This window comes from Botryllus schlosseri, chromosome 13 (assembly GCF_051294905.1).
Source record: "Botryllus schlosseri isolate E-star chromosome 13, Bs_hap1, whole genome shotgun sequence".
Lineage (NCBI taxonomy): Eukaryota > Metazoa > Chordata > Ascidiacea > Stolidobranchia > Styelidae > Botryllus > Botryllus schlosseri.
Genome location: NC_137248.1, coordinates 14,586,356 through 14,600,534, shown reverse-complemented (window position 1 = coordinate 14,600,534; position 14,179 = coordinate 14,586,356). Strand labels below are relative to the sequence as shown.

Here is a 14,179-nt window from a genome sequence, read left to right as displayed (position 1 = left end):
TTTTAGATGCCTGTTTCCCAATTGTTATTGCGGACTAAAATTTACAATTTGAATATTAAAAGAACATTCAATATTCATTTCAATGTTTCGAAGCGACTTGAGCCATTGATGATCCATTCCGAAAAAAGCCTCTAGCAGATATGTGTATTGGTCAATTTTGATTCATTCCTTGTAGTGATTGGGCTTATATTGTTATTTAGTAAGTCCATAAAAACGGACGCTGTTCGCTCTTCATTTTTTAAGACACGTGCCTGTTGGTCTTGGGTGACGATGAGCCCATACCGTCTAGCGGAGATTTTACAAACATGGTAAACCATATTCAAATCTACACTATACCTCTATATTAATTATATACCGATCGCTATGACCATAATGCCTTCTTAGAATCAATGAACGTTGGCAAAGTCCACCGAAATTCGCCTTACCTCAGCCTCAGCCGGAAGTCTACGTGCTTTCTCTGTCATAATGCCGACACTATTTATCCTCTTTAAACACGGCTACCTTCTCGCCACAAACGAAACAGATGGACTTTACATCTGAAAGCAGTAAACAAATATTCAGTGCTCCAAATGTTCTTGAAATGCCGACCTACAATTCAAATATTCGCATATACTAATCTCTAATTGGCTTGTTTCACGAATTCGTGATTCGGGTAGGTAGGCTTACCATATTTCGGAAATGAAAAAAGAGGACACTTTTTCAGAAATTTCAGACAAGCAAAACTGGAGAAGAATTCTCAAAAACAGGTAAATTTCACCCGCTTCATGATCGGATGACTAAAAAAAAAAAAAAAAAAAAAAAGGTCTTTTTTTCGCTCAGAGCTGAAATCACCCCTTTTCCCTCCGAAATACCCGCCGGAGCTTCACTTCTGCGCTAATTTGCGGCATATCACTCGCGATTTCCTCTAAATATGACCTAAATTTTCAAAAAAGAGGACAAAATCTCAAAAAAGAGGACAAAAGGGCGTCCTCCGAGGACACTTTCAAAAAAGTCAAAAAAGAGGACAAATCCTCTTAAAAGAGGACGTATGGTAAGCCTACGGGTAGGGCTACTTATCTCAAATCAATTTGAGGCACCGTGTTGGTGTACTTCGTAATGTGACAATGGCATCAACTTTGACAATATTATCTAAAAACAGTGAGTTGTGACTTTAATTGCTGCGGAATAGAATATGCTATATCGCTTTTTTCAAATCTGAATCGTGCATATGACGTACGACAGGCTACGTAACCACAGTATAGGCCTACGAAAAGCCTTCGTAGCAAACGCATACGTGGTTCAGTTTATACTGACTATGTTTTTAGTCCACGCATTAACATTCAAATATTGGTTTTATGCTCTAAATGTCAAGGAACTTTTCGTGGTCGGACAAAAAGAATCGCAGATTCCCATATCTACTACTATACAGGGTAGTTCATCGTACGACTGTGAACAACCATGTAGGCTACTGTTGATGTGTGGCCTATCGTGTTTTTATTTTGTTCTTCTGTAAACCCCGCTGACGTAGCTTGATTTTTCAACCATGAATGGAAATACTTCAGTGATGATGCACGTCAGTGGATCAATTGACAGTACGGAATGCATGAGATAAGCAGCCTGTGAATCAAGCTAAGGATCTTGATGTGTGAATATCTTGAGATATTGTTTATCGTTGACGAGACTTTTGGAAGTAACTAAAATTATTCAAACTTTCCAACTCCCGTGCATTGATTATGTGATACAGGATCAGAAATGAAGATTCCGAAAAGGAATAATTAGATAGAATTAGCACATTTGAATTGGCAGAGTTTGAAAATAGTAATGTTATCGGTAATTCTAAAACTAACATTACTAAGGCAGCTGTCTAGGGTCTATTGATGCTTGTAAATCATGGGAAATAAATAGTTAATATTAGGTATCACGAAAAGTTCTGAACAAACTTGAACTGTAACATTTTCCATGAATTCTTACATTGGTATATCCTTATAGCATATCTAAAAATGGATTCAAAGGAATCTGAAGCAAATATTCAAGACGCAGTGCTTCAGCAACGGCAACCTGGACATACGCCATATCCACCGACTCAGCTGCATCACCAGCATCCGGAATATCCCAATCAATTTCATATACAACCTGAGACGGGATATCCAATTCCGCCAATACCTCCACCTCAATTTCCGTGTGCAGCATATCCCGATCAACCATTTCCTGTACAGCAAATGGCTGGTTATCAGCCTCAGCCCTTTGTAGTGGTCAACCAACCGATGACTCATCTTTACCCACAGCAGATGGTAAGGATAGCGCGACGCTTTGCCACGCAATGTTTAAGACCGAATTTCAGAAAATCAAGCTCGGCTGAACGGTGTGATTATAATCGGGATCTTTGTCGACCATATTGCAATTGAACCGAACGATAAACAGGTTCTTCACTTTATGTGACAGGCCAACTACAAATGCCCACTGATCGTCTATTTTCAAAACATATCACCATATAGAATGATAATTCCTTCTGTCGCATTAAAAGGATTCTTCGTGTCGATTTCTAACAGTCTTGTAAGTCAGCTATATATCCCGTTAGGTCGCGGAAAATATTAGGGTTATAGACACCAAAGCTAACGGGGAAGTGAATATAACTATATGACTGTGTCAAGTCGTAGTAAATTTAATCTTACTGAAAAAATAGTCTCAGTATATACATCTTCGTATTTCGTTAATTCGAATAGTCAAACAGATGTAGGCCTACATGTGATAAAACTTTTCTATGTCATTTCAGGCAGGAGAACGACCAGTACCGAACTACATGTATTTATCAATCTTCACGACGCTATGCTGTTGCTGCTGTTTAGGGATTGGAGCGATCGTCTATTCCAGTCAGGTAAAACTAAAAAACTATTTCTTGATCGGTAGCATTACCAAAACTCAATAGCGATCAGATAATATGCGGATCGTAAGTTTTATCCATCACCAAGGGTGATATTAACCTTCTGTGTGCTTAAAGACATAAAATATTTTAAGATAGATAATAACTGATGAACTAGGTTGTTCTAACCAAGTCGCAAGGCTCCGAGTCACAAGTCGATCTCACTTTTATAGTTTTGACTCGAGTGAAGTCGAGTCCTTTTCAATTCACCACCGAGTCAAGTCCAAGTCTAAGTCAGCGAGCAGAGGGCCGAGTAGAGTCATGGTATTATGGTTCGAGACCAAGTCATTGTGTTGACTGCTCAGTTTCCAGTTAAAGTCTTGTTAAACCAACTTTTTATAACTCTGTTTTGTGATATCAAATGGTTCGCATTTATAATATACTGATTTTCCTCAATTTTAGCAGTTGCTGGTCGCGTTTTCAAATACTAGTACCGATAGACGAAATCCCAATCGTGGTTACTTCACTATTCTTCGAAATTACAATGAAATGTCGGTCTGAGTCTGAGTCTTGAGTCATATGACTTGTTTCGAGTCATGCGCCATGACTCGAGTCCAAATCGAGTCAATACACAGATTGACTCGAGTCTAGTCGAGTCTTTTCCGTATTTTGAGAAAATGACTCGAGTCAAGTCGGGTCATCACAAAATCGTGGCTCGATTCGGAGTCGAGTCAAGTCATGACTCAGGTCAATACAACCTTGCTGATGAAAAGGTTGGGAGCTGGAACTATATTACGAAAAAGAGGATTAGGTAATACTACGTATGTTACAATTTTAAATGTGGTTGTTGACCTTTTGAACAAATATAATAAAATACTACCTTCCAATCTGTAAAACAAATGCTTTCATGGGACACTGCTCTGATGTATACGCATCTCTATAAACTTCAATTCCTATATTACTTCCTAAGTTGCTCATTGAGTCTTGAAGGTTCGAGATTTGCAATTTGCGATGGCATCCGCTCCAGGCATACAAAATAGGCTACAATAAAGTAACTCGTTGCACATTCTTCACAAACATGTCTAAATAACACTGCATGTCCTGCCCAGTTGTTTAGTGCTTTGTACAACAAGTGGTCCATATAAGTGTAGGTCATATCGCCAAATTCCTCTGTGCGACTCCGATCGTATTTCTTGAAAATATCTGGATTCGGATAAGCAATCGGAGTCAGTGGCAACGTTAGCTGACACCATATATAGACAGAGACACATGGTCTTAACAACGACACAGAAATTTTTCCAAATGAAGTTGGCCCGTAATGCAACAATGGAATAGATGCAAAATCTGCTCTCTGTGAATTAGAGCAACAAGAAATGAAAAACAATTTCTTAGCTTTCGAATGTCAAATTGCACGATTGCTCCTCGTGACCGACGCTGATTCGGCAAACATGGCCATTCCGCGATGTAGGTGAATCTTACATAACTGTTATCCTGGGGTCTGATTTTAACTCAACAGGCAAATGAAATGAAGTATTCCGAACGTCGCGCAGCAAAACGGAAAGCAGAGACGGCGCTCAGGCTGAACTTAATCGGAATTGTCATTGGCGGCATCATCGCTATCACCTTCGCGGTGCTACAACTTGTAGTGTTGTAACACGGGGATTGCAATGGAAATATTGCTCTATTTTATCGACTCATCAACTTCCCATCACTATTCAGAAGGCGTTGCAAATACGCTCGTTTGCTGTATCTGTCGTGGGAATCATTGTTCTATAAACGGCGAACTGCTGTAATACTTGGAATTATAAGTAATAATCTGTTTCGTTCAGGTCGATATTGCTGTACTTTTCGTTCATGAAATAGGGAAGATGTGGTACCGATGGATCACTGGGACCGAAAATACTTCAAAAATTATCCTTGATAATTCCATGCTAACACTCCGTGAACTTGTCTACAATTGCATGCTGGCAAAATCTTTCCTCACATACAAAAATTTCGACGTGCGTGAGCTATGGGGTCTCTGACAGATGTTTTCTGTTTTTTTTGGGGGGCAGGGGTGAAGTAAATTTCGATCGACGCATACATTTTTCCTTGTAACCTTCAACACGAACAAACCATCAATCATTTTTAATGTGAAGTGTAGGGCTTGTATCAGGCTATATAATGGTACCTATTATTTTATTCAATACCTTCATCGAGTGGAATTTTTTTCGATTCACGTACAAAATTCGTAGGGTGGGGACCGATGATACAATAGCCAAATCAAGCAAAATAATCAAGTACACTAATCATGCTACAACTGAAACGTAAAGAAACTCTCTATGTAATAATTGCATATGATGTTTTATCGCTATAACGAGGTATTTGAAGTCACAATGTCGATTTTCGGGCAATATGTATTTACTCTCAATTTATAAGTCCGTGCCTAAATCGAAACGTGATTTTATGATAACATTTGAGTTATTATTTACTCTATGTTTTGACGGTTGCGACCAAACATTCGTCTTTGGCTTGCTGTATCTTAGATTATAATACTGAGCAAGAAGAGTTGTCAAATCTGAGTCATTGAGAGTATGTCCCATAGGTCCCTGGGTCGTGTGCCATCGGACCCACCGGGTGGGGACCGATGATACGTTCGAGCAACAAATTTTGAACGTCCATAAATATTTAAACGGATATTTATATATATGTGCGCGATAGGTAGAGCTTGTATCAAAGTGTTGAGCCAGTAAAGATCAGCTGTTATCGGCTGAACATTTTGGGGCCAGCGATCATTTTCCAATTTTCGATCCATCGGTACCATTTTCCCCCATGCCTTGTATATATTTGTTTGCAAAAATGAACGACATTATATGTAAATAGTTGTGATCATATTTTTGACGACGGTGCCCATCAGCAGTAGCACCTTCTACACCAGTGATTCCCAAGCGCAGCCCCCAGATAGCCTTCTTTCGGCCCCCAAAATATGTTAAGAAATCGATTTGTGACAAAAAAAAAATTATATTTATAAAATTCTCCTGCTTGGCTTGGCCTCTGTAGTTTTTAATTATGTCATTGCAGGAAAGTTGTGAGTATAGACTGCTAACGTTATGTCACTGCTGTTTCAATGCAATGTGCCCTAACTTTCCAGTTGAACGAGCAGTAGCTATATAGGTATTGATAACTTTTAAAACCGAAGGAAAATCCTGAAAAAATGGTGAAATTTTCCCACTTCGTGGTCGCTTGATTAAAAAGAAAAAGAGGTTCAACTCTCGCAAAATACAGTTTTTCTTTCACAATAACAGGTGGTTGACTGAAAAAAGGTCAACTTTCCGGTCCAGCTCCCGAAATAGCCGCAGTAGCGTTCCTACAGTGCTAACTTAATGTATATCAGTCGAATTTCGCCCTATATGTAACCAAAATCCTCAAAAAAGAAGACATTTGGGCGTCCTCCGAGGACACTTTAAAAAAAATCCAAAAAGACGACGAATCATCTTAAAAGAGGACGTATGGAAACCCTATGATAACTAGATGTGCAACACGTGACTCACGGCTGAATACGCTGAGATGCATACTGCTTAGCCGGCTAAAAGCAGCATAATTGGTAGTCCTATAGTCAGGGCCGTAACTGCCGCAGCCCAAACCCCCCAATTGAGAGGGGCCGAGCTCCAAGGGCGCCCAAAATTATTTCGTGAATTAGCATAAATTATAGAGTAGCCTATTTATTGACAATTTATGCAACTTTTTCAATTCGCCACATATCTTGATTATTGGGTACTCTTCCCGAAGAAAAAATACGCAAGATTTATAGAAATGGGCATATCAGCGTTGGCCATGACCGCACCACAACGCACCAAGACATAAAGTTTTAGGCCATTTAACATGAGACTCCAAGAAGTGTGTCAGAACGATCGGCAGCGAGAAAGCCTTGGCCGTAAAGGACTGCATTTATGCTGACCAAAAACTTCGAAATACGAAAAACTTCGTTATATATACAAATATAGATAGGTTTAATTGTCTATATAGGCGCCTAAATGACTGGCGCTGAATGTTCTTGTCTTGGCAATCTGAACCTCACAAGGCAAATACCATCCCGCAGGAAAGAAACTTATATGCCAGTGAAGAAATACCAATCTGAAATCATGTGATCTTTCAGTTTAGTACGTTTGGGCAATTCTTCATTTTTGATATAGCAGACAGTAGGTCACGAAATAACATCATGTAAAGAAGTCATACCTACGGGTTCACCCGGCCGAAGATGTTTAATTTTACGGGGTCTGCAGTTTTAAATACACCTCTCATTCAGCTCTACCAGTAAATCTGATTACGTGGGCAAAGAGGACAACCATGCAATTCCCGATCTTATTCACCGATTTTATTATGAATTATCGAAATATTCGCGCTTCGCGCTGTCTCACTAAACCAGGGCCGGCCAACCCGTGGCCCGCGAGAAGGTTTTGAGTGGCCCGCGAAGTAATTTCCGAAATTTCTAATATCATCAAAAATGGATTGCACATATTGTGAACTTGCAAGGCCAACCAAAAATTTGATTAGCCTGGCCGCGACACTTGAGATGTGATGACTGAAATATCAGTTCTGACGCATTGACAGATCCATCAGCCATTCACAAATTGGTATATCTTCGTACACTATTATAAAGCAGAATAATTTGCGATAGATTTATCAAAGGTAAAAGTTTTCTACAAGCTTGGCGCAACATGTTGTCACTCAATTTCTTGTTTTTAATAGTGTTGCCCTTTTGTGAAAATGGAAGGTCACCTAATGTATCAGATCGACTCCAACTATATTCGCGATTACGAGACAAAGTGTCGTTCAACATATGCGACATTGCGTTTGCGCTCGCAGTAAGAGCGTCGACTATGAAACCTAGGCACGAAATGATTGACGCATGTTGGTCGTATCTTTCGATATCGATATGTCCATGCGCCGAATAGCCCAGTCCTCGCAAACTTAGCCCAGCGATATACAACAGGCCCGCAATATAGTCAAGTGACAATATTAGTGATCCATAAACTTCAAAAAAAAATCGCGCTTCGCGCGGCTAATTGCCCGTGCAATAATTCTTCAAACGAATGTGGCCCGTTGGCTGAAAAGGTTGGTCACCCCTGCACTAAACAGTACAACTTTAATTTCGTGGCGAAAGCGAACAACGTGATGCGGGGTCAGTTTATCACCCGATGGTAGCCCGGGGTCCTGAAGAAGTGCTGCGACGTCCCTGCCAACGGGTATAACCCCGGGGATGTTTAATTACTATTGAGGGGGCCTATTATACCTTTTCAAACACACCTCTCTCCGCTCTACCGGTAAATCAGATTACGTGAACAGAGACAGGATGAAAATTGATAGCAATACATGCAATTCCCGATCATATTGGCCGATTCAGTCATGAAGCTAAAGAAATTTCTCGCGCTTCGCGCGTTTAGGCGAAAAAAGCTGATTCACTCAACGGACACCCAATGCAGCAGATATGTATCGGTAAACAGTGTACAGTTTTGAAATCTCACCAGGGCCATAAAACTACTCCGAAATAGCCATGATGACTGTTTGGGTCCGTTTCATAGCCATAGTATTCGTGCGGCCCCGACCGTACTCTGAAATTTCTGAATTTGGCCCTCACGTCGAAAAAGTTTGGGAACCACTGTTCTACACCTTTTCAAATAACTTGACGCATCCAGCAAGATCATGGCGTTGATATCTCTCTTTACGAACTTTACTTTCGTGATTAAACCGAAGTTATTCCCGGTCTTCCATGCCTCGATTCTCCTATCACGTGCAACAAGCAACGTTGCAATGACTCAAGTCTTTCTGCGATTTGTGTAAAGAATCGGGATATTTTCATCTCAATAGCTGGACTGCAATTAATGGTTGATGTCCTGTAAAATCTATATTAATTCCAATCACCCGCCATTGGCGCTTCGTCAATCGTACAATAATTTAGGAGATATCAAATTAGTTTTGATATAGTGCATCGTGCCATCTGGACAAGCACGGTTGATATTGGTTGATTACATAAATATAAATCTTAATCTGGTAGCGGCATTGAAACACCCCTACATCGTCCCTAAGTTGCAGTGTGAGCGTGCATGCGCAATCGGCATCATCTCAGCGCGTTAAACTAGGATTGCATTTGACACAAAAATCAATTCAAAACAAACATTTTTAAAACAAGGCCCTGATCTAAATCTTGTTTTTTTTAAGCCATGAAGTCACTAATACTGAATTGTGACGTCATAGTGGAATGACATTGACAATTGAAAATATAGGGTAAATATTTAGCTCCTTTGACGAAATATCTGTACTATTAATTTTGAACCGTCTATTCTCAGGGTTCCAACCATCCCATATCGATATACGTCGGTTATATCGCGTGGTAATTGTCCGTAGGCCCATGCAGCATGTTTTTTGGAAAGTATTTACACAAATATGGCATAATTTTACAACTTGAAAAAGCACAACTTTTTTAAAAAGCTTTTATTTCAAAATACTGTTTGAAATATGTTTTAAACAAATTGTTTTAAAATACCGTTTGTTTTAAATGCAACTCTACGTTTAACAGTGCCCTATCGACGGTACATGCCCAGCATAGTTTCATTACAACGGTTCGTGTAAACGAGAAAATGTTATTTGCTTGGGCCAGTCCTGGTTTTTATGTATAGTATAGCAATACCGTCACTTCTTTGATAGTGTACTCGATACCGTATTCAGTCTTACGACTGACTGAAACGATACATGCACGTTGACTCGCTCTGTGGATTAAGACACAATTGCGTACCGGGTTACAACATTTATATGACTGCGTCCGGGTTTTAGAACTTGTGCGAAACAGTATAGTGAATTCATGTGGCCGACAAGAGTTAGTGCTATACGGAAAATGGGTAGTTTGGAAAGAAGGACAACGCATTACTGGAAGTGTGTGTATGAGATATGAACCCTGATGTGACCGTAGAGTAGGGATGGTGTGAACGTGCGGTTCACGTTCGCGTTCTGTGTGTGAACTTCAGAAATTTAAAGGTTCCCGTTCACAAACGAACCTTGGTAGGTTCTGTACAGTGAACCTTTTTCATATATACCAATTTTAACTGCATTATAACATCTTTGGTTGAAATATTTTGCATTTCAACTGCGGGCCACTCTGTGGCAGCATAAAAATCAACACTAAAACGAACATGTACCTTGACAATCTCAATAATTTTACTTGCTTTGTTACAAAATTTCGCTCGAAATATCCAGCATTCCGTTTGTGAATATTTAGTGACTCTCAGCTGGGAGCTTGAACCTCAATCACTCAACATCAAGAGCGAAATACACTACATATATAGGACATGTAGTCAGCGTAGGATGCTTATTCAATCAATCAATGAAATTGATATCGCTGTCTGATGCAAAAAATCTCGCCGGAGTACGGGGTCAATCCTGATGCAATATGTTTATTGTATCATAAAAACCAAATCCGTGCGATCGGGGTGTTGGCTACTGCTGTATAACTTGTTAATGGGGTAATATCGATAGCAATTAAGTATAGAAACCGGTTTTATACTCTCTGCTCAATATCAACATAGCAATACCCAGACGCCGAATACATTGTCCGGTCTGGCCTGGACCGATAAGGCGTAAGCTTATATTCCCATGCAAGTCTTCGTCGAAATTGTTGGCAAAGCGACGGAAGATATTGATTCTATGGGACTATTATATCATTTGATTGCCCAAGTTGATACATTTGGCGACGTTCAAAACGTCAATATGTACTTCAGCATTGTGGCATTATGTCGCCCGCCGAGTCGTCGCTAGGTATCGTGTACATTCTGTACATTAATATAGGCTATCACTTCACTGGAATGTAGGTTGGAATTAGCAATATGACGTCACGTGACGTCATTAAGTTCACGTTCGTGTTCACACAGAACCTTTCAAAAAGGTTCGCGTTCACACGAACCTGAACCTTTCAGAGGTTCACGCCATCCCTACCGTAGAGGTCTTCTTCCTCAGGCAAAGCAGGAAATAACGTCTTGTTATTCAAATTGCGGGTATAAGATACACGGCTGTAGAAGGTACCATTCTGATCCAAATATTGTCGATGTAGAGCGGTCTGCTTTTGTGCTCGCTGAGGTAACTTAATCTTTCAACCGTGAATAAAAACACTTCAGTGACGATGCACGTGCGGGTCTGCAACAGACATGGGGTAATCGCGATTAGTAATCGTAATCGATTACGACGATTACAGCATTTTGAAGTAATCGTAATCACAATCGATTACATTCGAAAAAACTCCGAAGTAATCGTAATCGTAATCGACTACTTCCCATATCTAATCGATTTTTTTGTGAAAGAACGATTACTTTTTGTTTGTACAAGGACTATGACATAAACTGAATATTCGTTAACAAGAATGATATAATATACCACGTTAGCGATAGCACAAACGTCTGTTTTCAAACGCCACTGACTCATTATTACGCCAGAAGTATTAGCTCCGCTCGTCATTGCGTAAGAAGTATCCACAGTCCACACATATTAAACAGACATGCGATGGACATTGTAGTGTGATTGTAAGAACACCTCCCGTGGTGTATATCAGGTTATCAGTACACTACAGAAGCCCCTACCTCGCAGCAGGATATTGATCACCACTCTGCCTATAGTTTCAAATAGTAACTTATGTATTGATGTTTGGTTGTGCTTAGTTAAACGCAGTTTACCGTTGCTGCTTGGCGAGCAGGAGGCCTACGTACGCACGTGCACCTGACGAAGATTCGGAATTTTGTACTCGTCGAATAAAACATTGCAGTTTCCACAACGAAGCATTACAAATAAACAGCTGCTGATATTTATCATAACCGAGCCGTGATTAGCCGTTTCTCTTAACAGCAGCTCGCAATATATGTAGGCTATTAAGTTGAAGGCAGAATTTTTATGTTCAATATATCTTATCCTGATATAACTACTTGAAACGGGCGTCAATCGTTATTTCACAGTTCGTCACTTAGCATTTGGACCTGCCACCATAACCATCCGTTTATATAGCCTGACTCTGACATGTACGCGTGGGTTGTAGCAAGAATCAGCAATTCAGCCAAAACAGCAATTCGTCCCCCTGTCCAACCGTTGGTCCATTTTCAAAACTGAATTTCGTCAATAATATTGGTAATTGCATTATATTACTATTCATTTATAACCTCTCTCAGCCCCCCCGAGTGTCAGATTTACCTATAGAGCTGGGGCACGTAATTCATAATCACAGCATCTGGTATGTTGTTATAATTACTTTATTTTATGTTGTTAATTCGCGACCTCCAGTCTGTTGTATAATCAAAAGATATTTTACTCGCCCAAACGTAGCAGACTAAAAGAATATCTTTTGTGAGACGCACACAAAATTGTCATGGCTTTATTCCTTTGTGGATGCGCCGGGTGACATTTGCATTGTGGGTCCAGATTGGAAGGACAGGAGTTATTAGTCACGCCCACCGAGCGCCGCTATTGACAATGGACGAATACCCTAAGTTTTTTTTGGTATCTCATCCCGTGGAGTTGCGTGTTGGCCGAAACTGCATATGTCTTTTGGTGTGTTGTGGGATCGTGGCGCGGTAATGACCGGCTCCGAAATGCCTGTTCCCATAAAATAGCCTATGCATGTTTTTTTCTTGAGGGGAAGGGGTATGCATTTCAAACCCAGCTATCTACTGGAGCAGGGGTCACCAACCGTTTTGAAACAAAAAGCTACTTCTTGTGTAGCGTGTACTGATTATTGCGACGACCGACGGGTTACCACTTACTCCTGCCGTTTATCCGTGTTCAGTTGGATTTATTCACTTAAGGCAATCAGAGCACTGAGCCGTGTTTCCGCCCCTTACCAAGAACAAAAAACGCTCACTCGCCGGGACTCACACCAGCTCCTCCGGGCTCAGTTGCGTTGCTGCAGTGCGCGCCGAAGCGCCAATCTCTGCGTCGAGACTAGGGAATATTAACTAGGCCTATATATTCCCGTTGAGCCGCCGAGTGGGCGAAGACGAGCAATGCCCCGAGCGACTGCGTTCGTATGTTCCTTGGGGTCGGCCGACCCATGTTCAACTGCTGCTCATATGAAACCAGCTCCAACTTTCAAATCTCTCATTTTGATATTTGCTACAGCGCAGTGGTGGCCCTACGAACGGGGGGGGGGGCTGGGCGAGACTTAACGAGGGGCCCCCTATAAGTATCTATCCGTAACTTATGGGGGGCTTCGCCACCCAAACACCCCTTTCGCAACTGTTATTACTATCTATCTTTCACCACGGCAAGGTTTGGCCAGGTGTTGGATTCGGCAATGTCTATTTTTTCATGTGTGTACATCAAAACTAGGTCATTCTACCGCATGCAGAGACGTGATGATTATCGGGATATGGTACTTTTCTGACAAATGTAGAGATTTGATGATGATTGACACATCTGTACGGAATCCTATTCTTGCTTTACACGGATTTCCATTTTTATTCGTTATTATCCTTGAAAAAAGCGCATAATCCAAATAGGGGGGCCCTTCGACTAGGGAGGGGGGTACGGGCGACCGCCCACCCCAAAAGCCACCACTGCTACAGCGACCGCCGGCAACTCATTTGGTCCGCGTTGGTGACCCCTGTACTAGAGATATTTGAATCGCAACGCTCGAAGAATATTTTTAAGAATTAACTAGATTCTCGAAAATACTCTATAATTCATGTTAGTTTACGAAATACTTTTGAGTCCCCTTCGAGCACGCTCCCCACCCAATTAAGGAACTTGGGGTGCGGCAGGTAAAGACCTGGCAATAATGCAAATTGTTGAATGCGATAAATCATCCACTACAGAGTTGGGCAATTGGTATATTATGACGTAATAAGCAAATGACGCATGATGTATGAAGAGATATCTCATTAAGCCTTTTCATCGCAATCCTTGTATTGTCTTCCTATATATCATTTAAGATTATAGTCCTAAGAAGCAAAACAAATGTAATCGTGAGTAATCGTGATTACTTTTCCACTGTAATCGTAATCGTAATCGACTACTTCCTGATTTTGCTGTAATCGTAATCGTAATCGTAATCGCGTGATTCCGAAGTAATCGTAATCGCAATCGATTACATTCATAAAGTAATCACCCCATGTCTGGTCTGCAATGTCAGAACGGAATTCACCATATCGGTAACGATTGAGCTAAACCATCAAACTTTATAAGCGTTTATACGACGCTTCTCGCATGTTGTTTCTGTGATACTGGTTCATAATGGGGCCTCAATTATTTACCCCAAGTTCATTTTTGTTTTCTCCTCACTGGCACATTGCATAAATAAGCTGAAGTGCATCGCACACAAGACGCGAAACG

At 40.8% G+C, this 14,179-nt stretch overlaps 2 protein-coding genes across 2 annotated transcripts in view; one reads left to right on the top strand and one right to left on the bottom strand.

Moving 5' to 3' along the window:
* Positions 1–5,864, top strand: part of LOC145453237 (uncharacterized) — a 348,886-nt gene extending 343,022 nt beyond the window's left edge. Inside the window, exons 2-4 of the mRNA XM_080331223.1 lie at positions 1,969–2,270; positions 2,753–2,854; positions 4,356–5,864. Of these exons, the coding sequence (XP_080187349.1) occupies positions 1,980–2,270; positions 2,753–2,854; positions 4,356–4,493 (531 nt within the window). The 5' untranslated portion in view covers positions 1,969–1,979 and the 3' untranslated portion in view covers positions 4,494–5,864. The remainder of the gene's footprint in view (positions 1–1,968; positions 2,271–2,752; positions 2,855–4,355) is intronic.
* The window catches only part of LOC145453226 (uncharacterized), a 555,138-nt gene that overhangs the window by 385,368 nt on the left and 155,591 nt on the right, over positions 1–14,179 (bottom strand). The gene's annotated exons all lie outside the window — the stretch shown is intronic.